The sequence below is a fragment of the Coregonus lavaretus genome (genome assembly GCF_964263955.1).
Source record: "Coregonus lavaretus genome assembly, chromosome: 14".
NCBI lineage: Eukaryota > Metazoa > Chordata > Actinopteri > Salmoniformes > Salmonidae > Coregonus > Coregonus lavaretus.
In genome coordinates, this window is record NC_140001.1 from 4,254,278 (window position 1) to 4,277,079 (window position 22,802).

Consider the following 22,802-nt stretch of genomic DNA (forward strand, 5'->3'; position numbering starts at 1 on the left):
TATGTTTTATATGTCCATATATGGTTATATATGTATCCACACATAATTACATATAAGTACATACAGTTGGGTTTGAAATTATTGACACCCTTGATAAAGATGAGTGAAAAATAACTGTATAAAATAAATAATTCAAATACTGAGATACACTACATGACCAAAGGTATGTGGACACCTGCTTGTCGAACATCTCATTCCAAGATCATGGGCATTAATATGGAGTTGCCCCCCCCCCCCTCCTTTGCTGCTATAACAGCCTCCACTCTTCTGGGAAGGCTTTCCACTAGATGTTGGAACATTGCTGCGGGAACTTGATCCATTCAGCCACAAGAGCATAAGTGAGGTCTGGCACTGATGTTGGGCGATGAGGCCTGGCTCACAGTTGTTTGTTCCAATTCATCCCAAAGGTGTTAGATGGGGTTGAGGTCAGGGCTCTGTGCAGGCAAGTATGCGTTTGTACTTGCCTTTAACCGAAGCGTCAAATCGGTACAGGTCTAAAAGTTCACAAGCAACGTTATTCAATTCAAAATGTTGGCTAGATATTTCAACTCTGTATGGCAAGCGTGAATTTCTGACTGAAGACGTTTGAATGCTGCTTTGAGCCAAAGCTCGTTCTAGTTATGTTAACAGTCTAATCACATCACATTGTTTTTGGCGAGACGGCGTGGTATCGACAATCCTCACGACCAAGTGAACAATCTTGTAGTGTGTCGTTGGTGAGAGGCTCAGCGATGTTTAGGATTTTGAAAGTCGTGTAGTGTACACCCTATGGGAAAGGACATTAGCTAGCTACCCTACTACCTTCACAACCAAGAGGACACAGAGGAACAGTTTAGGTAAGTGTCCCTTTCTTTTTGTCTTGTAATTTCACATTTAGAAGGTGCATTGAAACAATTACGTAGCGTGATTATATCATTTCTAGCACAGCCAAATAGCTAGCTAGCAAGCTATATAAATAAATGATCACTATGGTAGTTAGCTATGGCTATTCTCAAGAACCGAGAAGCATGTCTGTCTGACCGAGCATTCTACTCATTGCATTGTCAATGAGCGCTGATTTCATCAAAATTTCATTACAGTGGCTTGGAAATACAAAATACATTGCAAAAGGAGGAGAATAATTAGTAGGAAAAGCCATTTGTCATCATTTTGATGTAGCCAGCTTGACTTTAGATGCAGTATAACGTTAGCTAGCTAGCTAAGATGGAGGGGAGACCATCGGATTTTAGCTAGGTAACATTAGCATCGCTAGCTATTTTTTTATTAACTTTGCTAGCCAATGACAACATTGCCATCCATTTGACGACATGATAATGATGGCAAAGTTGTTTCCTACTAAACATTTGCCCACTTTAGCGATGTCGTTATATTTCCAGGCAACTATAGTGTTATTTATACGAAACAGTCGTTGTCCTCCATCTATCACAACTTTTGGGCACTATGCGGCTTGAGAACGTTTATAACAATTGGGAGGTGCAACCTATAAATAACAATATTTGCTGAGCATTTCTCTATTTTGCCTGTGTGGGTGGGTGTCTGTCTGTCTGTCTTGATGTTCCGGATGTGGCTGGAGGAGTTGTGGTGGCCACTGGAGGTCAACTTTAATACTGGAGCACATGTAGGAGGAGCTCATCGTCATGAAGTTCATCTATAACAGCTAATACATGTATCCTATATTAGGGTACTACTACAGTGCTAGCTAGCTAGTATATGTACATATGGATATACAGTACTAATCGTATTTCATTAATGTACAGGGTCCACTTTGACCCAAGAGAACAATCTAGACTAAGAATTGGAATACTCATAATGAACACTAGTATTATATGGACAGAGTGGAGCTCTCTCATCCTGTCTATAACTTCAGATTGATTAGTAGATGTGGGTGAGTGGACATACTGTACAGATCTGGGCGTAGCCAGGCAACAGCATCTCTTTTTAGCAAGGATTTATATTGACATCCAATCACCATGAGAGATGCTTTATTCTACATTCAACACTTATTATATTGCAGGAGAGGTGAGCACCTATCAGATCCCCCTGCAGTCTGCTGACCCTCGCTGAGGCCCGGGAGGAAGTCTGCCAGCAGAAGAAGGAGCAAAGTTCATCGCCATGCAACGCTCTACTGACCTAGGTAGATTATGCTTTGAGTAGCGACTGACTGCCTGACTGACTGCCTGCCTGACTGACTGCCTGCCTGCCTGACTGACTGCCTGACTGACTGACTGACTGCCTGCCTGCCTGCCTGACTGACTGCCTGACTGACTGCCTGACTGCCTGCCTGCCTGACTGACTGACTGCCTGACTGGCTGGCTGACTGACTGACTGCCTGACTGACTGCCTGACTGGCAGTTATGCAGGCAGAGACACACACACTCACATTTGACTTGACCTTATATTGACAGCGCTCTACTCACAGATACCCCCCCCCTCTCCCTTTCCTTCCCATAAATCTCTCCCTGTCTACACCCTAGGTGCCACGTGGTCTCCCGTCTCCTCCACAGTGGCCTCAGCTGGACCGTACCACATTAACCTCTTGGTCTAGCCAGACGAATGAAGAGCTTCACTCCGGCCCTGCTTCCCGGTGGGTCACAGTCACACTCCCCTTTTGCTTCCACCCACCTCAATTAGGGGCACATTCTTCTTGAGGCGTTGATATTACTTTTTGAAATTAAATGTTATCATGGTCGGTTGACTTACAATAGTGAATGATTATATATTCCCTCATGGGACAGCACCAGTGACCTGTTGACGGATTAGAAGTTTACAGAAGTTATTTTTGGAATGAATTATTTTAGTTTAGGATTCATCTAATCCTGACCTGACAGCGTGCCTTTCAACTAATCTATTTTGTTTTCCCAACCCTCAGCAGGCTATGGGAAGAGAGTGGGTCACCTGACCAAGGCTATGGGAAGGGAGTGGGTCACCTGACCAAGGCTATGGGAAGGGAGTGGGTCACCTGACCAAGGCTATGGGAAGGGAGTGGGTCACCTGACCAAGGCTATGGGAAGGGAGTGGGTCACCTGACCAAGGCTATGGGAAGGGAGTGGGTCACCTGACCAAGGCTATGGGAAGGGAGTGGGTCACCTGACCAAGGCTATGGGAAGGGAGTGGGTCACCTGACCAAGGCTATGGGAAGGGAGTGGGTCACCTGACCAAGGCTATGGGAAGGGAGTGGGTCACCTGACCAAGGCTATGGGAAGGGAGTGGGTCACCTGACCAAGGCTATGGGAAGGGAGTGGGTCACCTGACCAGGGCTATGGGAAGGGAGTGGGTCACCTGACCAGCAGCTCCTCTGGGTGCTCTAGCAGATTGTTAGATTAATTTGTATTTTAAGAATAATGACTAAAGGATTTCACCCCAAATACAGTATAAATGTGTGAACGGTGTTAAGAGTTATAATGTAGTGTCAACCCACTAACAGAGGGGGCGGGACTAAACATTCCAGGGTGAAGGGGACTGAGAAAACGGGTTTAAAAAAAGCCTCCTAAAGGTGGGCGGAGCAAAGTGCCTTTGTGTGTCAAGGGGTATAAAGGCTGTATGTATGTTTTTTGGCGCCAGAGCTCTCCATGAATAAAAATACAGATCATTCTTGCTGGTTGTGGACCTTGAATCATTTATGATTAAAACCAGAGCCTTACAACCCCTGGTAATGATTCAAGCTTAGGTTGAATTAGAGATAGAAATTCTCGTGACACAGATCTTCCCCTGTCTGTTAGATCCTGCTGAAACCGTCCCCTGTCAGCCAGGTGAGGATGCTCTCTCATGGAAAGGAAAGGGATGTTGTGGCACCAAAATGGCTGAAAGTTGCCTCATGGAAAGGAAAGGGGATGTTGTGGCACCAAAATGGCTGAAAGTTGCCTCATGGAAAGGAAAGGGGATGTTGTGGCACCAAAATGGCTGAAAGTTGCCTCATGGAAAGGAAAGGGCTGTTGTGGCACCAAAATGGCTGAAAGTTGCCTGAAAGTTTAATTTACCCCAGAAAATATTAGCGCATTAAAATGACAACTATGGACAAGACTATTTTAAGGCAAGCCATGTTTTCCTGTCTTCCAGAATCTGCAAGACATTCAAGTGCTAAGTTAGGATCCTCCTCATCCCCACTATGCTATTATACAGTTTAGCCCAGTTCTGGCACTCTCCCTACATATGTCATTTGCCCCTACTTTATCATGATGTGTATCCTAATTGATGTGCTTTTTGTATGATGTGTATCCTAATTGATGTGCTTGTATCTCCCTGCTAGAAACCACAAACCTTCCTTCCTACCACAACCGTCCTACAGGACTCGAAACTCCAACTACTGCGCCTCCACTCCAACCAACAGTGTTTAATTGTCTGAACAGTTTAACCACCGTCCTCCTATGATTGGAGCATCCTACTTAACTACTGTTTCTCTCTCCTTTGCAGTTCACACCCCTCCGCCTCTTTGTAACCTTTGTCCACCTGTATTTGGGGTTGAGCACCTCTGTTAGGGCAGTGCAGGGAGCAAGAGGCTGTCCGTGCCGTTGGTCCAAACTGCAGATGCCTGAGCTGTGGAGCTCTGGTTGGAGCTAGCTCCTAGTGGCGTCCGTCCTAACATAGTTTGCCTTGCATTCAGGATTGTCGGAGTTTGCCCCGGGTGAAATGTGATTGCATTCATTTTGGAACCGCCTCCCGGGCGTGAGCCAGGTGCCCCATTCAAAGCCCGTGGCAATGTCGGCTCAAAACAAAAGTGATGTAGCCTAGGCGAAATTAAGCAGGAGTAGGATTCTGTGTTTTTACATGCAAAAGTGATTTGCTTTTGATAAACACTTTCTGCCTTCCCAATGAAAACTAGTTTGAAAATGTTAACATACATTTTATTGAATGATGCACCATGCTCCTTGTTGACAACATGGCCGAGCGGCACAGATTACTGTTCGATTTGAGAAGGGCGCTCCTCCCTCACCAATTTTGCCCGTTCACATCACAGGCCATAGACCGGTGCACCGCGGCAACAAGTGGATGTCCCAACTCCTCCCTTTCCGCTATGCCAAACTGGCGTTCTTTACGTACAGACGTGTAATCCGGAACGTTGGTACAACCCGTTGGACTAGAGAGAGATTACCATATCCGGAACGTTGGTACAACCCGTTGGACTAGAGAGAGATTACCATATCCGGAACGTTGGACTAGAGAGAGATTACCATATCCGGAACGTTGGTACAACCCGTTGGTCTAGAGAGAGATTACCATATCCGGAACGTTGGTACAACCCGTTGGTCTAGAGAGAGATTACCATATCCGGAACGTTGGTACAACCCGTTGGTCTAGAGAGAGATTACCATATCCGGAACGTTGGTACAACCCGTTGGACTAGAGAGAGATTACCATATCCGGAACGTTGGTACAACCCGTTGGACTAGAGAGAGATTACCATATCCGGAACGTTGGTACAACCCGTTGGACTAGAGAGAGATTACCATATCCGGAACGTTGGTACAACCCGTTGGTCTAGAGAGAGATTACCATATCCGGAACGTTGGTACAACCCGTTGGTCTAGAGAGAGATTACCATATCCGGAACGTTGGTACAACCCGTTGGACTAGAGAGAGATTACCATCCGGGTATTATTGATTAATGACTGTTAGTACTGGCTAACAAACAAAGTGCCTGTGGTTTTAATCTTGTAACTTAGAGAAACTTGTAATAAAATTATATTTTTTTGATAATGTGTCGTCTGGTCCATTGTAATGCTCAGAACTCATGATCCGAACTCAAAAGGTGGCCTGTCACGAACCGGTCTTCCTATGGTTGAAGTGTCCCCCCCCCTCAGTAAACAGGAACTGCCGTAGTCTGGCAGTTGTGCCATTTCAGGTAGCCCTATAGGCGGCAGATGTAAGTCATATGGCCAATAATATATTCTGTAAATATCACTACAATACAGAAATGTACTTGCTCTTCAGTGAAGTTCTGTCAATCTTATGTTGGAAACCATATTCACGGAAACCTAGTTGCACACAACTAAAATTGTAACACCAGTGCCTTTTTAGGACAAGAATAACTGTGTAACCTTTAGGACAATTAATGCTATACTGAGCACTTGTTGGCTGCTTTTCCTTCACTCTGCCTTCCGACTCATCCCAAACCATCTCAATTTGGTTGAGGTCGGGGGATTGTGGAGGGCAGGTCATTTGATGCAGCACTCCATCACTCTCCTTCTTGGTCAAATAGCCCTTACACAGCCTGGAGGTGTGTTGGGTCATTGTCCTGTTGAAAAACAGATTATAGTCCCACTAAGCCCAAACCAGATGGGATGCCGTATCACTGCAGAATGCTGTGGTAGCCATGCTGGTTAAGTGTGCCTTGAATTCTAAATAAATCACAGTGTCACCAGAAAAGCAACCCCACACCATCACACCACCTCCTTCATGCTTTACGGTGGGAAATATTCACCCCCCCCCCCCCCCCCCAAGACAATACTTTGTAGAGCCACAATTACAGCTGCAAGTCTCTTGGGGTATGTCTCTATAAGCTTGGCACATCTAGCCACTGGGATTTTTGACCGTTCTTCAAGGCAAAACTGCTCCAGCTCCTTCAAGTTGGATGGGTTCCACTGGTGTACAGCATTCTTTAAGTCATACCACAGATTCTCAATTGGATTGAGGTCTGGGCTTTGACTAGGCCATTCCAAGACATTTAAATGTTTCCCCTTAAACCACTCAAGTGTTGCTTTAGCAGTATGCTTAGGGTCATTGTCCTGCTGGAAGGTAAACCTCCGTCCCAGTCTCAAATCTCTGGAACTGAAACAGGTTTCCCTCAAGAATTACAGAGAGATCCTTTATGAAAACCTGCTCCAGAGCATTCAGGACCTCAGACTGGGGCGAAGGTTCACCTCCCAACAGGACAACAACCCTAAGCACACAGCCAAGACAATGCAGGAGTGGCTTTGGGACAAGTCTCTGAATGTCCATGAGTGGCCCAGACAGAGCCCGAACTTGAACCCGATCTAACATCGCTGGAGAGACCTGAAAATAGCTGTGCAGTGACTCTCCCCATCGAACATGACAGAGCTTGAGAGGATCTGCAGAGAAGAACGGGAGAAACTCCCCAAATACAGGTGTGCCAAGCTTGTAGTGTCATACCCAAGAAGACTCGAGGCTGTAATTGCTGCCAAAGGTGCTTCAACAAAGTACTGAGTAAAGGGTCTGAATACTTATGTAAATGTAATATTTCAGTGTTTTACTTTTAATAAATTGGCAACAATTTCTAAAAACCTGTTTTTGCTTTGTTATTATGGGTTATTGTGTGTAGATTGATGAGGGGGAAAAAAACAATTAATCAATTCTAGAATAAGGCTGTATCCTACCAAAATGTGGAGAAAGTCAAGGGGTCTGAATACTTTCCGAAGGCACTGTACGTTACTCTCAAGTTATTGGCTCTTTCCAGAACAGCTACCTTGTCCTTGAACCTCAGGAACTTGACCACTATCGGCCTGGGCCTATGACCTGGGCCAGTGGTGAGTTTTCCAGTCCTGTTGGCGCGCTCCACCTCAATCTTCCTGTGCTCCATCTTCAGTTTCTACAAGATTATTTCCCTCACTTTGTCCTCAGACTCCGTCCAGGTCTCGTGGAGATTCTGCAATTCCGTCCACAACCATGTTGTTCCGCCTTGAGATAACAATGACGGAGAAATCAGATTATCAGAAATAGGATTAACGTACAGAACTGATTTCCTCGCTCAATGACTTACAGATTGTCATATTGCCGTTCTCCTGTTTAATCTCATCGAGCTGACCCTGGGAGAACTGCAAACTGTTCTTCAGGTCCTGAAACACTCTGGTCAGGTTTTCCACTCTTTTATTAGTTGACTCCTCCAGTATTTGGACAAAACACTTCAAGCTATTTTGTTGTTGTTGTAACAACTGCTTGTAGAACTCTTTTTGTTCTTTTAAAAGATCCTTCACCTGTGATAGAGAGACACCACTGTCCTCAGTGGTACTCCTGTTAGCTTTGGTCTCTGTCATGGTAACAATGTAGATTTACTCCTCACAGTTCCAGATAGGGCAGGTCGCAGGGAAGTTTGACGACAACAAACAGCAAGGGTCTAGACAGCCAGAAACCCGTGATAATCCGCGGTCCCAGCCACAATGGCTAACCGTATCGCTTGCTGCGTTCACACCCTCAAGAAAACCTCAGCTAGCTAGGACCTAGGCTAGCTGCCACGCCAAGCAGCTCCTCGGACCCTTGGTCGGCAGGATCCCTGGACAGATAGTAGCGGTCCCCCTTGGTCGGCAGGATCCCTGGACAGATAGTAGCGGTCCCCCTTGGTCGGCAGGATCCCTGGACAGATAGTAGCGGTCCCCCTTGGTCGGCAGGATCCCTGGACAGATAGTAGCGGTCCCCCTTGGTCGGCAGGATCCCTGGACAGATAGTAGCGGTCCCCCTTGGTCGGCAGGATCCCTGGACAGATAGTAGCGGTCCCCCTTGGTCGGCAGGATCCCTGGACAGATAGTAGCGGTCCCCCTTGGTCGGCAGGATCCCTGGACAGATAGTAGCCGTCCCCCTTGGTCGGCAGGATCCCTGGACAGATAGTAGCGGTCCCCCTTGGTCGGCAGGATCCCTGGACAGATAGTAGCGGTCCCCCTTGGTCGGCAGGATCCCTGGACAGATAGTAGCGGTCCCCCTTGGTCGGCAGGATCCCTGGACAGATAGTAGCGGTCCCCCTTGGTCGGCAGGATCCCTGGACAGATAGTAGCGGTCCCCCTTGGTCGGCAGGATCCCTGGACAGATAGTAGCGGTCCCCCTTGGTCGGCAGGATCCCTGGACAGATAGTAGCGGTCCCCCTTGGTCGGCAGGATCCCTGGACAGATAGTAGCGGTCCCCCTTGGTCGGCAGGATCCCTGGACAGATAGTAGCGGTCCCCCTTGGTCGGCAGGATCCCTGGACAGATAGTAGCGGTCCCCCTTGGTCGGCAGGATCCCTGGACAGATAGTAGCGGTCCCCCTTGGTCGGCAGGATCCCTGGACAGATAGTAGCGGTCCCCCTTGGTCGGCAGGATCCCTGGACAGATAGTAGCGGTCCCCCTTGGTCGGCAGGATCCCTGGACAGATAGTAGCGGTCCCCCTTGGTCGGCAGGATCCCTGGACAGATAGTAGCGGTCCCCCTTGGTCGGCAGGATCCCTGGACAGATAGTAGCGGTCCCCCTTGGTCGGCAGGATCCCTGGACAGATAGTAGCGGTCCCCCTTGGTCGGCAGGATCCCTGGACAGATAGTAGCGGTCCCCCTTGGTCGGCAGGATCCCTGGACAGATAGTAGCGGTCCCCCTTGGTCGGCAGGATCCCTGGACAGATAGTAGCGGTCCCCCTTGGTCGGCAGGATCCCTGGACAGATAGTAGCGGTCCCCCTTGGTCGGCAGGATCCCTGGACAGATAGTAGCGGTCCCCCTTGGTCGGCAGGATCCCTGGACAGATAGTAGCGGTCCCCCTTGGTCGGCAGGATCCCTGGACAGATAGTAGCGGTCCCCCTTGGTCGGCAGGATCCCTGGACAGATAGTAGCGGTCCCCCTTGGTCGGCAGGATCCCTGGACAGATAGTAGCGGTCCCCCTTGGTCGGCAGGATCCCTGGACAGATAGTAGCGGTCCCCCTTGGTCGGCAGGATCCCTGGACAGATAGTAGCGGTCCCCCTTGGTCGGCAGGATCCCTGGACAGATAGTAGCGGTCCCCCTTGGTCGGCAGGATCCCTGGACAGATAGTAGCGGTCCCCCTTGGTCGGCAGGATCCCTGGACAGATAGTAGCGGTCCCCCTTGGTCGGCAGGATCCCTGGACAGATAGTAGCGGTCCCCCTTGGTCGGCAGGATCCCTGGACAGATAGTAGCGGTCCCCCTTGGTCGGCAGGATCCCTGGACAGATAGTAGCGGTCCCCCCTTGGTCGGCAGGATCCCTGGACAGATAGTAGCGGTCCCCCCTTGGTCGGCAGGATCCCTGGACAGATAGTAGCGGTCCCCCTTGGTCGGCAGGATCCCTGGACAGATAGTAGCGGTCCCCCTTGGTCGGCAGGATCCCTGGACAGATAGTAGCGGTCCCCCTTGGTCGGCAGGATCCCTCGACAGATAGTAGCGGTCCCCCTTGGTCGGCAGGATCCCTGGACAGATAGTAGCGGTCCCCCTTGGTCGGCAGGATCCCTGGACAGATAGTAGCGGTCCCCCCTTGGTCGGCAGGATCCCTGGACAGATAGTAGCGGTCCCCCTTGGTCGGCAGGATCCCTGGACAGATAGTAGCGGTCCCCCTTGGTCGGCAGGATCCCTGGACAGATAGTAGCGGTCCCCCTTGGTCGGCAGGATCCCTGGACAGATAGTAGCGGTCCCCCTTGGTCGGCAGGATCCCTGGACAGATAGTAGCGGTCCCCCCTTGGTCGGCAGGATCCCTGGACAGATAGTAGCGGTCCCCCCTTGGTCGGCAGGATCCCTGGACAGATAGTAGCGGTCCCCCTTGGTCGGCAGGATCCCTGGACAGATAGTAGCGGTCCCCCTTGGTCGGCAGGATCCCTGGACAGATAGTAGCGGTCCCCCTTGGTCGGCAGGATCCCTGGACAGATAGTAGCGGTCCCCCTTGGTCGGCAGGATCCCTGGACAGATAGTAGCGGTCCCCCTTGGTCGGCAGGATCCCTGGACAGATAGTAGCGGTCCCCCTTGGTCGGCAGGATCCCTGGACAGATAGTAGCGGTCCCCCCTTGGTCGGCAGGATCCCTGGACAGATAGTAGCGGTCCCCCCTTGGTCGGCAGGATCCCTGGACAGATAGTAGCGGTCCCCCTTGGTCGGCAGGATCCCTGGACAGATAGTAGCGGTCCCCCTTGGTCGGCAGGATCCCTGGACAGATAGTAGCGGTCCCCCTTGGTCGGCAGGATCCCTGGACAGATAGTAGCGGTCCCCCTTGGTCGGCAGGATCCCTGGACAGATAGTAGCGGTCCCCCTTGGTCGGCAGGATCCCTGGACAGATAGTAGCGGTCCCCCTTGGTCGGCAGGATCCCTGGACAGATAGTAGCGGTCCCCCCTTGGTCGGCAGGATCCCTGGACAGATAGTAGCGGTCCCCCCTTGGTCGGCAGGATCCCTGGACAGATAGTAGCGGTCCCCCCTTGGTCGGCAGGATCCCTGGACAGATAGTAGCGGTCCCCCCTTGGTCGGCAGGATCCCTGGACAGATAGTAGCGGTCCCCCTTGGTCGGCAGGATCCCTGGACAGATAGTAGCAGTCCCCCTTGGTCGGCAGGATCCCTGGACAGATAGTAGCGGTCCCCCTTGGTCGGCAGGATCCCTGGACAGATAGTAGCGGTCCCCCCTTGGTCGGCAGGATCCCTGGACAGATAGTAGCGGTCCCCCTTGGTCGGCAGGATCCCTGGACAGATAGTAGCGGTCCCCCTTGGTCGGCAGGATCCCTGGACAGATAGTAGCGGTCCCCCTTGGTCGGCAGGATCCCTGGACAGATAGTAGCGGTCCCCCTTGGTCGGCAGGATCCCTGGACAGATAGTAGCGGTCCCAGTAACTGATGCTAACTGATGCTAACCGCGTCACGGGATACAAACTCAAACGGTAGCTAGCTACTTTTCCAATGGACTTTCAAAACAAACCGAGCTCTCCCTCGTTCCGCATGTGACAGGAAGCGACGACAGGAAGTGACTATGAAGTAGATGGGTGACCACCTGGCAGCCAGGGTTTACACAGGAGATTAATGAGAGGGGAAGCGGTATCTGTGTGAGTGCTCTCAATATAAGGTCAAGACAAATGTGAGTGTGTCTCTGACTGCCAGCCAGTCAGTCAGTCAGTCTGTTGCTAAATAAAGCATAATCTACCTAGGTCAGTAGAGCGTTGCATGGCGATGAACTTTGCTCCTTCTTCTGCTGGCAGACTTCCTCCCGGGCCTCAGCGAGGGTCAGCAGACTGCGCTGAGGAGAGAAGGACAGCAGAGGGATCTCCTGCAAGAGAAGTGTTGAATGTAGAATAAAGCATGAATCAAATAAATATTTGCCAATAGTTGAGAGAGTCCAGATCTGTATGTCTACTGGATCTACTAATTATAGACCAGGGGGTCAATCTGAAGTTATAGACTGGATGAGTGAGAGAGAGAATTCGTCAAACTGTCAAACACATGAACTGTCAAACACATGAACTGTCAAACACATGAACTGTTAAAACACATGAACTGTCAAACACATGAACTGTCAAACACATGAACTGTTAAAACACATGAACTGTCAAACACATGAACTGTTAAAACACATGAACTGTCAAACACATGAACTGTCAAACACATGAACTGTTAAAACACATGAACTGTGTCAAATTGTCAAACGCATGAACCGTGTCAAACACCTGAACAGTGTCAAACACATTTTTCCAAATCAAATGAGCTCGAATAATGACAGCAATAAATTGCTAAAATAGAGACGTGTTCTAATTGAGCGAGGCAGACAAAACAACGGAGAAAACAATGCATTCTCATGCCTGCACGCTAGCCTTACGGATAGGTGTTGTTTTACAGGGTCAGCCATAGTAGTATGATAGGTGTTGTTTTACAGGGTCAGCCATAGTAGTATGATAGGTGTTGTTTTACAGGGTCAGCCATAGTAGTATGATAGGTGTTGTTTTACAGGGTCAGCCATAGTAGTATGATAGGTGTTGTTTTACAGGGTCAGCCATAGTAGTATGATAGGTGTTGTTTTACAGGGTCAGCCATAGTAGTATGATAGGTGTTGTTTTACAGGGTCAGCCATAGTAGTATGATAGGTGTTGTTTTACAGGGTCAGCCATAGTAGTATGATAGGTGTTGTTTTACAGGGTCAGCCATAGTAGTATGATAGGTGTTGTTTTACAGGGTCAGCCATAGTAGTATGATAGGTGTTGTTTTACAGGGTCAGCCATAGTAGTATGATAGGTGTTGTTTTACAGGGTCAGCCATAGTAGTATGATAGGTGTTGTTTTACAGGGTCAGCCATAGTAGTATGATAGGTGTTGTTTTACAGGGTCAGCCATAGTAGTATGATAGGTGTTGTTTTACAGGGTCAGCCATAGTAGTATGATAGGTGTTGTTTTACAGGGTCAGCCATAGTAGTATGATAGGTGTTGTTTTACAGGGTCAGCCATAGTAGTATGATAGGTGTTGTTTTACAGGGTCAGCCATAGTAGTATGATAGGTGTTGTTTTACAGGGTCAGCCATAGTAGTATGATAGGTGTTGTTTTACAGGGTCAGCCATAGTACATAGTATGATAGGTGTTGTTTTACAGGGTCAGCCATAGTAAATAGTATGATAGGTGTTGTTTTACAGGGTCAGCCATAGTAAATAGTATGATAGGTGTTGTTTTACAGGGTCAGCCATAGTAAATAGTATGATAGGTGTTGTTTTACAGGGTCAGCCATAGTAGTATGATAGGTGTTGTTTTACAGGGTCAGCCATAGTAGTATGATAGGTGTTGTTTTACAGGGTCAGCCATAGTAGTATGATAGGTGTTGTTTTACAGGGTCAGCCATAGTAGTATGATAGGTGTTGTTTTACAGGGTCAGCCATAGTAGTATGATAGGTGTTGTTTTACAGGGTCAGCCATAGTAGTATGATAGGTGTTGTTTTACAGGGTCAGCCATAGTAAATAGTATGATAGGTGTTGTTTTACAGGGTCAGCCATAGTAGTATGATAGGTGTTGTTTTACAGGGTCAGCCATAGTAGTATGATAGGTGTTGTTTTACAGGGTCAGCCATAGTAGTATGATAGGTGTTGTTGGCTGAGCCGTTGTTGCTCCTAGAGATTTCCACTTCACAATAACAGCACTTACAGTTGACCAGGGCAGATCTAGCAGGGCATAAATTTGACGAACTGACTTGTTGGAAAGGTGGCATCCTATGACGGTGCCACGTTGAAAGTCACTGAGCTCTTCAGTAAGGCCATTCTACTGCCAATGTTTGTCTATGGAGATTGCACGGCTGTGTGGTCGATTTTATACACCTGTCAGCAACGGGTGGGGCTGAAAATAGCCTAATCCACTAATCTGAAGGGGTGTCTACATACTTTTGTGTATATAGTGTATATGTCACATTTAATATATGGGTTTTAAATATATTATCATATATAAAAAATATATGTCACGTTCTTTGATACGTGGCCATAAATGACTTTTCTGTATGGGGTTAGCCCGCTGAGCTAAAGCCTAGGAAGTCTTAAGGTCGCATAAACGGCTGCTCATCATGCGAATAGTTAACTGTTGAACCACCTTTGCTAAACCTATATTTTATAGTATAGTATTTGTATAGATTCATGTATAGTATTTAGTATATTATAGTATTTCTTATAGTATTTCTTATAGTTTTGCTATGGTATGGTAGAGTATCTCTTATGTCCTTAGTTCTGTATAGCGCTCCTCCCTCCCCTCCCCAGGGTGGACCCACTCCGTACATATACACTGAGTATACCAAACATTAGGATCACCTTCCTAATATTGAGTTGCACCCCCCCCCCCCCCCCCCCCCCCCCCCCCCCCTTTGGCCCTCAGAACAGCCTCAATTTGTCGGGACATGGACTCTACAAGGTGTCAAGTGATCCACAGGGATTCTGGTCCGCGTTGACTCCGATGCTTCCCACAGTCGTGTCAAGTTGGCTGGATGTCCTTTTGGGTGGTGGACCGTTCTTGATACACACGGGAAACGGTTGAGCGTGGAAAAACCCAGCAGTGTTGCAGTTCTTGACACAAACCGGTGCGCCTGGCACCTACTACCATACCCCGTTCAAAGGCACTTACATTTTTTGTCTTGCCCATTCACCCTCTGAATTGCACACATACACAATCCATGTCTCAATTGTCTCAAGGCTCAAAAATCCTTCTTTAACCTGTCTCCTCCCCTTCATCTACACTTATTGAAGGGAATTTAACAGGTGACATCAATAAGGGATCATAGCTTTCACCTGGATTCACCTGGTCAGTTTTTCATGGAAAGAGCAGGTGTGCTTAATGTTTTGTACACTCAGTGTATATGATATTGTAGTATTAGTATAGTATTTCTATGTAATATATAGTATAATATAAGTAAGTGTTGTATAGCTCACCCCCCCTCCTCTCCACCTCAGGGCGGACCCACTCCATGACCAACGGCACCCTGTCCATGTCCAAGTCCCCACCGTCCAATGGAAGCTTCACATTCGGTGGGGAACACATGCGTAGCGACGGCCAGGTGTACCACACGGTCCACAAGGACTCCGGTCTCTACAAAGACCTGCTCCACAAGATCCACCTGGGACGGCTGGAGGACGACCGCTCCGCCCCCACGCCAGACAACAACTACCGCCTGCTGCGCCGCAACAACAGCTACACCTGCTACACGGCTGCCATCTGTGGCGTGCCGGTCCAGCCGCCGCTCCGCTCCGAGTCCCGGGAGGCCCGGGAGGACAGCGAGAAGCTGGTGGGGGAGGGGGAGAGGTCAGGGAGCGTGTCCTACGCCAAGAAGAGGGTCCGTTACGATAGCTACTCGTCGTACTGTAACGCCGTGGCGGAGGCCGAGATCGAGGCGGAGGAGGGCGGCGTGGAGATGAAGCTGGCGTCTGACCTGGGGGGGGGCGAGGAGGCAGCGGCGCCAGGGGCTCCCGTCCCGCTGGATGACTCGGCGGAAGAGGACGAGGGGGAGAAGGACAAGCCGACCGTCTACCTGCTCTTCCACTTCCTGCAGATCCTCACCGCGTGCTTCGGATCCTTCGCTCACGGAGGCAACGACGTCAGGTGGGTGCCGCTCCTCGGCTGAGTAGGGTTGCTAAATTCCTGAAACTTTACCCAGAGTTCCCAGGTATTCCAGAAATACGTTAACCTTTGCTAACGTTCACCTCATATGCCATATAACCCATAAAACTAGTGTCAAACAGAAAGGAAACTGCCTGACACTGACTTCCCTCTCAAACAGAAAGGAAACTGCCTGACACTGACTTCCCTCTCCCACTGCACTAACTACCATTCATCATAACATAACTACCATATCATGTTATCCACAAAACGATGTTATAATGAGTTATTCATAAATCTGTCTTTCAACATCTTCTCCCCCCTGCAGTAATGCCATCGGCCCGTTGGTGGCGCTGTGGATGATCTATGACCAAGGCGGGGTGATGCAGGACGCTGCCACCCCCATCTGGCTGCTGTTCTACGGGGGCGTGGGCATCTGCTGCGGCCTCTGGGTGTGGGGGCGCCGGGTGATCCAGACCATGGGCAAGGACCTCACCCCCATCACCCCCTCCAGGTGAGAGGAGGGAGGGAGGGAGGGGGTGGGTGGGTGGCTGCATGTGGCTGGTTGGGTGGGAGGGAGGGAGGGTCCCATGCATTTGGATACACGTACACAGCATTAAAATACAGTTCAACATAACACAACTACTAATTACACCACAGATAATCACAGATAAATCACAGATAATCACAGATGCAGTGTCTTGCAAAAGTATTCATCCCCCTTGGCGTTTTTCCTATTTTGTTGCATTACAACCTGTACTTTAAATGGATTTTTATTTGGATTTCATTTAATGGACATACACAAAATAGTCCAAATTGGTGAAGTGAAATGAAAAAAATAACTTGTTTCAAAAAATTCAAAAAAAATAAATAACGGAAAAGTGGTGAGTGCATATGTATTCATCCCCTTTGCTATGAAGCCCCTAAATAAGATTTGGTGCAACCAATTACCTTCAGAAGTCACATAATTAGTTAAATAAAGTCCACCTGTGTGGAATCTAAGTGTCACATGATCTGTCACATGATCTCAGTATATATACACCTGTTCTGAAAGGCCCCAGAGTCTGCAACACCACTAAGCAAGGGGCACCACCAAGCAAGCAGCACCATGAAGACCAAGGAGCTCTCCAAACAGGTCAGGGACAAAGTTGTGGAGAAGTACAGATCAGGGTTGGGTTATAAAAACATATCCGAAACTTTGAACATCCCACGGAGCACCATTAAATCCATTATTAAAAAATGGAAAGAATATGGCACCACAACAAACCTGCCAAGAGAGGTCTGCCCACCAAAACTCACAGACCAGGCAAGGAAGGCATTAATCAGAGAGGCAACAAACACACCAAAGATAACCCTGAAGGACCACTTTAAGCCGTACACTCCACAGAGCTGGGCTTTACGGAAGAGTGGACAGAAAAAAAGCCGTTGCTTAAAGAAAAAAAAATAAGCAAACACGTTTGGTGTTCGCCAAAAGGCATGTGGGAGACTCCCCAAACATATGGAAGAAGGTACTCTGGTCAGATGAGAATAAAATTGAGCTTTTTGGCCATCAAGGAAAATGCTATGTCTGGCGCAAACCCAACACCTCTCATCACCCCGAGAACACCATCCTCACAGTGAAGCATGGTGGTGGCAGCATCATGCTGTGGTGATGTTTTTCATCGGCAGGGACTGGGAAACTGGTCAGAATTGAAGGAATGATGGATGGCGCTACATACAGGAAAATTCTTGAGGGAAACCTGAGATTTGAGACTGGGATGGAGGTTTACCTTCCAGCAGGAATCGTTATGCACGCTCAAGTTGTCTGTTTTTTTGTCTTATTTCTTGTTTGTTTCACAAGAAAAAATATTTTGCGTCTTCAAAGTGGTAGGCATGTTGTGTAAATCAAATGATACAAACCCCCAAAAAATCAATTTTAATTCCAGGTTATAATGCAGCAAAATAGGAAAAATGCCAAGGGGGGTGAATACTTTCACAAGCCACTGTAAGTAAACAAATACACACACTTGCATCATGTCCACAGATTCATAAACTCACTCATACACAGATTCATATACTCACTCATACACAGATTCATAAACTCACTCATACACAAATTCATAAACTCACTCATACACAGATTCATAAACTCACTCATACACAGATTCATATACTCACTCATCCACAGATTCATATACTCACTCATCCACAGATTCATATACTCACTCATCCACAGATTTATAAACTCACTCATACATAGATTCATAAACTCACTCATACACAGATTCATATACTCACTCATACACAGATTCATAAACTCACTCATACACAGATTCATAAACTCACTCATCCACAGATTCATAAACTCACTCATCCACAGATTCATATACTCACTCATACACAGATTCATAAACTCACTCATACACAGATTCATAAACTCACTCATCCACAGATTCATAAACTCACTCATCCACAGATTCATATACTCACTCATCCACAGATTCATATACTCACTCATCCACAGATTCAAATACTCACTCATCCACAGATTCATATACTCACTCATACACAGATTCATATGCTCATTAATATATTTTTCACTGAACAAAAATATAAATGTATCATGCAACATTTTCAAAGATTTTACTGAGTTACTGTTCATGTAAGGAAATCAGTCAATTGAAATAAATTAATTAGGCCCTAATCTATGGATTTCACATGACTGGAATACAGATGTGCATCTGTTGGTCACAGATACAGTACCAAAAAAAAAAAAGTAGGGGCGTGGATCAGAAAACCAGTCAGTATCTGGTGTGACCACCATTTGCCTCATGCAGCGCGACACATCTCCTTCGCATAGAGTTGATCAGACTGTTGATTGTAGCCTGTGGAATGTTGTCCCACTCCTCTTCACTGGCTGTGCGAAGTTGCTGGATAATGGCGGGAACTGCAACACGCTGTCGTACACGTCAATCCAGAGCATCCCAAACATGCTCAATGGGTGACATGTCTGGTGAGTATGCAGGCCATGGAAGAACTGGGGCATTTTCAGCTTCCTGGAATTGTGTACATATCCTTGCGACATGGGGCCGTGCATTGTCATGCTGAAACATGAGGTGATGGCGGCAGATGAGTGGCACAACAATGGGCCTCAGGATCTCGTCACGGTATCTCTGTGCATTCAAATTGCCATCGATAAAATGCAATTGTGTTCATTGTCCGGAACTTATGCCTGCCCATACCATAACTGCATTGCCACCATAGGGCACTCTGTTCACAACGTTGACATCAGCAAACTGCTCGCCCACACAACGCCATACTGAACTTGAACCCTGCCATCTGCCCGGTACAGTTGAAACCGGGATTCATCCGTGAAAAGCACACTTCTCCAGCATGCCAGTGGCCATCGAAGGTGAGCATTTGCCCACTGAAGTCGGTTACGATGCCGAACTGCCGAACTGCATCCCTGTTGAGGATGACGAGCACACAGATGAGTTAACCTGTTCGTGAATTATTTTGTTGTACAAACCCACACTTTCATCAGCTGTCTGGGTGACTGGTCTCAGACGATCCCGCAGGTGAAGAAGCCGGATGTGGAGGTCCTGGGCTGGCGTGGTTACATGTGGTCTGCGGTTGTGAGGCCGGTTGGATGTACTGCCAAATTCTCTAAAAAGATTTTGGGGGCGGCTTCTGGTAGAGAAATGGACATTCAATTCTCTGGCAACAGATCTGGTGGACATTCCTGCAGTCAGCATGCCAATTGCACGCTCCCTCAACTTGAGACATCTGTGGCATTGTGTTGTGTGACCTTTTATTTTCCCCAGCACAAGGTGCACCTGGGTAATGATCATGCTGTTTAATCAGCTTCTTGATATGCCACACCTGTCAGGTGGCTGGATTGTCGTGGCAAAGGAGAAATGCTCACTAACAGGGATGTGAACAAATTTGTGCACAAAATTTGAGAGAGAATTTCTGGGATCTTTTATTTCAGATTATGAAACATGGGACCATCACTTTACATGTTGCGTTTATATTTTTGGTTCAGTATACATGCACACAGTTGAAAACACTAAAAGGCTCACAGCTTTACACTTTACTGCTGCTTGTTGCATGCCTGCCTGTCTGTATCTGCATGATGAAGTCTGCATGACCCTTTCTCCTGAACGGAACCACTCACACACCCCTGTAGGACCACTAGAACCTACTCCTCAACAAGGCTAGAACCCTTCTCTACTCTAGTCTTCCTTGATCCTCACTAGAACCCTTCTCTACTCTAGTCTTCCTTGATCCTCACTAGAACCCTTCTCTACTCTAAAACCCTCCTTAATAGAACCCTACTGAGTGAAATATCCTAGTTATGCTTCTTAGAACCTGACACTACCCTTCTTAGAACTGTGAGACTGCACTATTCCCCCTCATTAGAACCCTGCTTATTAGAACCCCACCCCCCTCACTAGAACCCTTTCCACCTCACTAGAACCTTGCTTCTTAGAACCTTATCCACCTCACTAGAACCTGCTTCTTAGAATCCTATCCACCTCACTAGAATCCTGCTTCTTAGAACCCTATCCACCTCACTAGAACCCTGCTTCCTAGAACCTTATCACCTCACTAGAACCTGCTTCTTAGAACCCTATCCACCTCACTAGAACCTGCTTCTTAGAACCCTATCCACCTCACTAGAACCCTGCTTCTTAGAAACCTATCCCCTTCACTAGAATCCTGCTTCTTAGAACCCTATCCCCCTCACTAGAACTTTCTTCTTAGAACCCTATCGCCCTCACTAGAATCCTGCTTCTTAGAACCCTATCCCCCTCACTAGAATCCTGCTTCTTAGAACCCTATCCACCTCACTAGAATCCTGCTTCTTAGAACCCTATCCACCTCACTAGAACCTGCTTCTTAGAACCCTATCCACCTCACTAGAACCTGCTTCTTAGAACCCTTTCCACCTCACTAGAACCCTGCTCCTTAGAACCCTATCCACCTCACTAGAATCCTGCTTCTTAGAATCCTATCCACCTCACTAGAATCCTGCTTCTTAGAACCCCATCCACCTCACTAGAATCTGGTCCAGGATTCTCTGTAGTCGACAGTAAACAAGTGTCTCTTCCTCTTCAACCCAGAAACATGAAGCAGCCCTAGGACAGCAGAGCTCATGTTAACCTCACCTTGACCCACAGACAGACACATTTAACCCTTTGTGTTATTCCCTAAAGGAGCAGAGAGCTCAGAAGCCTTAGTCCTCCATCTCCCCCTGTCTCATTCGCTCCCTCGCCGTGTCTCCTCTCTTTCTCTTTCCTGTATCTCTTCGTACTGCCCCCCCCCCCTCTCTCTCTCTCTCTCTCTCTCTCTCTCTCTCTCTCTCTCTCTCTGTTCTCTCAACCTTCTCCTCTCTTTCCCCACTCCTTCCCTGTTCTCACACCCTTCTCTTCCATCAGTGGCCATCTTTTCTTCTGGGGATAAAGGACAATTAGCTGTGGTTATCTAACTCTCTAAAGACTCTCCTTCCTCTAGTGGCCATTACCATAAATGTTCCTGTCTCCTCATAGTGTGTGTTATATCAACTGGAAATAATCAGTGATTCAGTAGTTTGACGCTATTTGGAGCCGCTCAGTGGGTAGCACTAGTGCCCCTCACACACAAGTAAACAAAACATGAAGTCAAAAAATACAACAGAAAATCTATATACAGTGTGTGCGGATGTAGTAAGTTATGGAGGTAAGGCAATAAGTAGGCCATAGTGCAAAATAATTACAATTTCGTATAACACTATCACATACAACCCTAACCCTAGCCCTCCCCCCCACTGTAGCACATACAGTGAGGGAAAAAGTATTTGATCCCCTGCTGATTTTGTACGTTTGCCCACTGACAAAGACATGATCAGTCTATAATTTTAATGGTAGGTTTATTTGAACAGTGAGAGACAGAATAACAACGAAAAAAATCCAGAAAAACGCATGTCAAAAATGTTATCAATTGATTTGCATTTTAATGACGGAAATAAGTATTTGACCCCCTCTCAATCAGAAAGATTTCTGGCTCCCAGGTGTCTTTTATACAGGTAACGATCTGAGATTAGGAGCACACTCTTAAAGGGAGTGCTCCTAATCTCAGCTTGTTACCTGTATAAAAGACACCTGTCCACAGAAGCAATCAATCAATCAGATTCCAAACTCTCCACCATGGCCAAGACCAAAGAGCTCTCCAAGGATGTCAGGGCCAAGATTGTAGACCTACACAAGGCTGGAATGGGCTACAAGACAATCGCCAAGCAGCTTGGTGAGAAGATGACAACAGTTGGTGCGATTATCCGCAAATGGAAGAAACACAAAAGAACTGTCAATCTCCCTCGGCCTGGGGCTCCATGCAAGATCTCACCTCGTGGAGTTGCAATGATCATGAGAACGGTGAGGAATCAGCCCAGAACTACACGGGAGAATCTTGTCAATGATCTCAAGACAGCTGGGACCATAGTCACCAAGAAAACAATTGGTAACACACTATGCCGTGAAGGACTGAAATCCTGCAGCTCCCGCAAGGTCCCCCTGCTCAAGAAAGCACATATACAGGCCCGTCTGAAGTTTGCCAATGAACATCTGAATGATTCAGAGGAGAACTGGGTGAAAGTGTTGTGGTCAGATGAGACCAAAATCGAGCTCTTTGCCATCAACTCAACTCGCTGTGTTTGGAGGAGGAGGAATGCTGCCTATGACCCCAAGAACACCATCCCCACCGTCAAACATGGAGGTGGAAACATTATGCTTTGGGGGTGTTTTTCTGCTAAGTGGACAGGACAACTTCACCGCATCAAAGGGACGATGGACGGGGCAATGTACCGTCAAATCTTGGGTGAGAACCTCCTTCCCTCAGCCAGGGCATTGAAAATGGGTCGTGGATGGGTATTCCAGCATGACAATGACCCAAAACACACGGCCAAGGCAACAAAGGAGTGGCTCAAGAAGAAGCACATTAAGATCCTGGAGTGGCCTAGCCAGTCTCCAGACCTTAATCCCATAGAAAATCTGTGGAGGGAGCTGAAGGTTTGAGTTGCCAAACGTCAGCCTCGAAACCTTAATGACTTGGAGAAGATCTGCAAAGAGG

At 47.8% G+C, this 22,802-nt stretch overlaps 1 protein-coding gene across 1 annotated transcript in view; it reads left to right on the plus strand.

Annotated features, from left to right (window-relative positions):
- LOC311141361 (sodium-dependent phosphate transporter 2-like) overlaps positions 1-22,802 on the plus strand; it is a 43,699-nt gene that overhangs the window by 13,981 nt on the left and 6,916 nt on the right. Inside the window, exons 7-8 of the mRNA XM_084176659.1 lie at positions 15,074-15,719; positions 16,045-16,230. Coding sequence (XP_084032785.1) covers positions 15,074-15,719; positions 16,045-16,230 — 832 coding nt within the window. The remainder of the gene's footprint in view (positions 1-15,073; positions 15,720-16,044; positions 16,231-22,802) is intronic.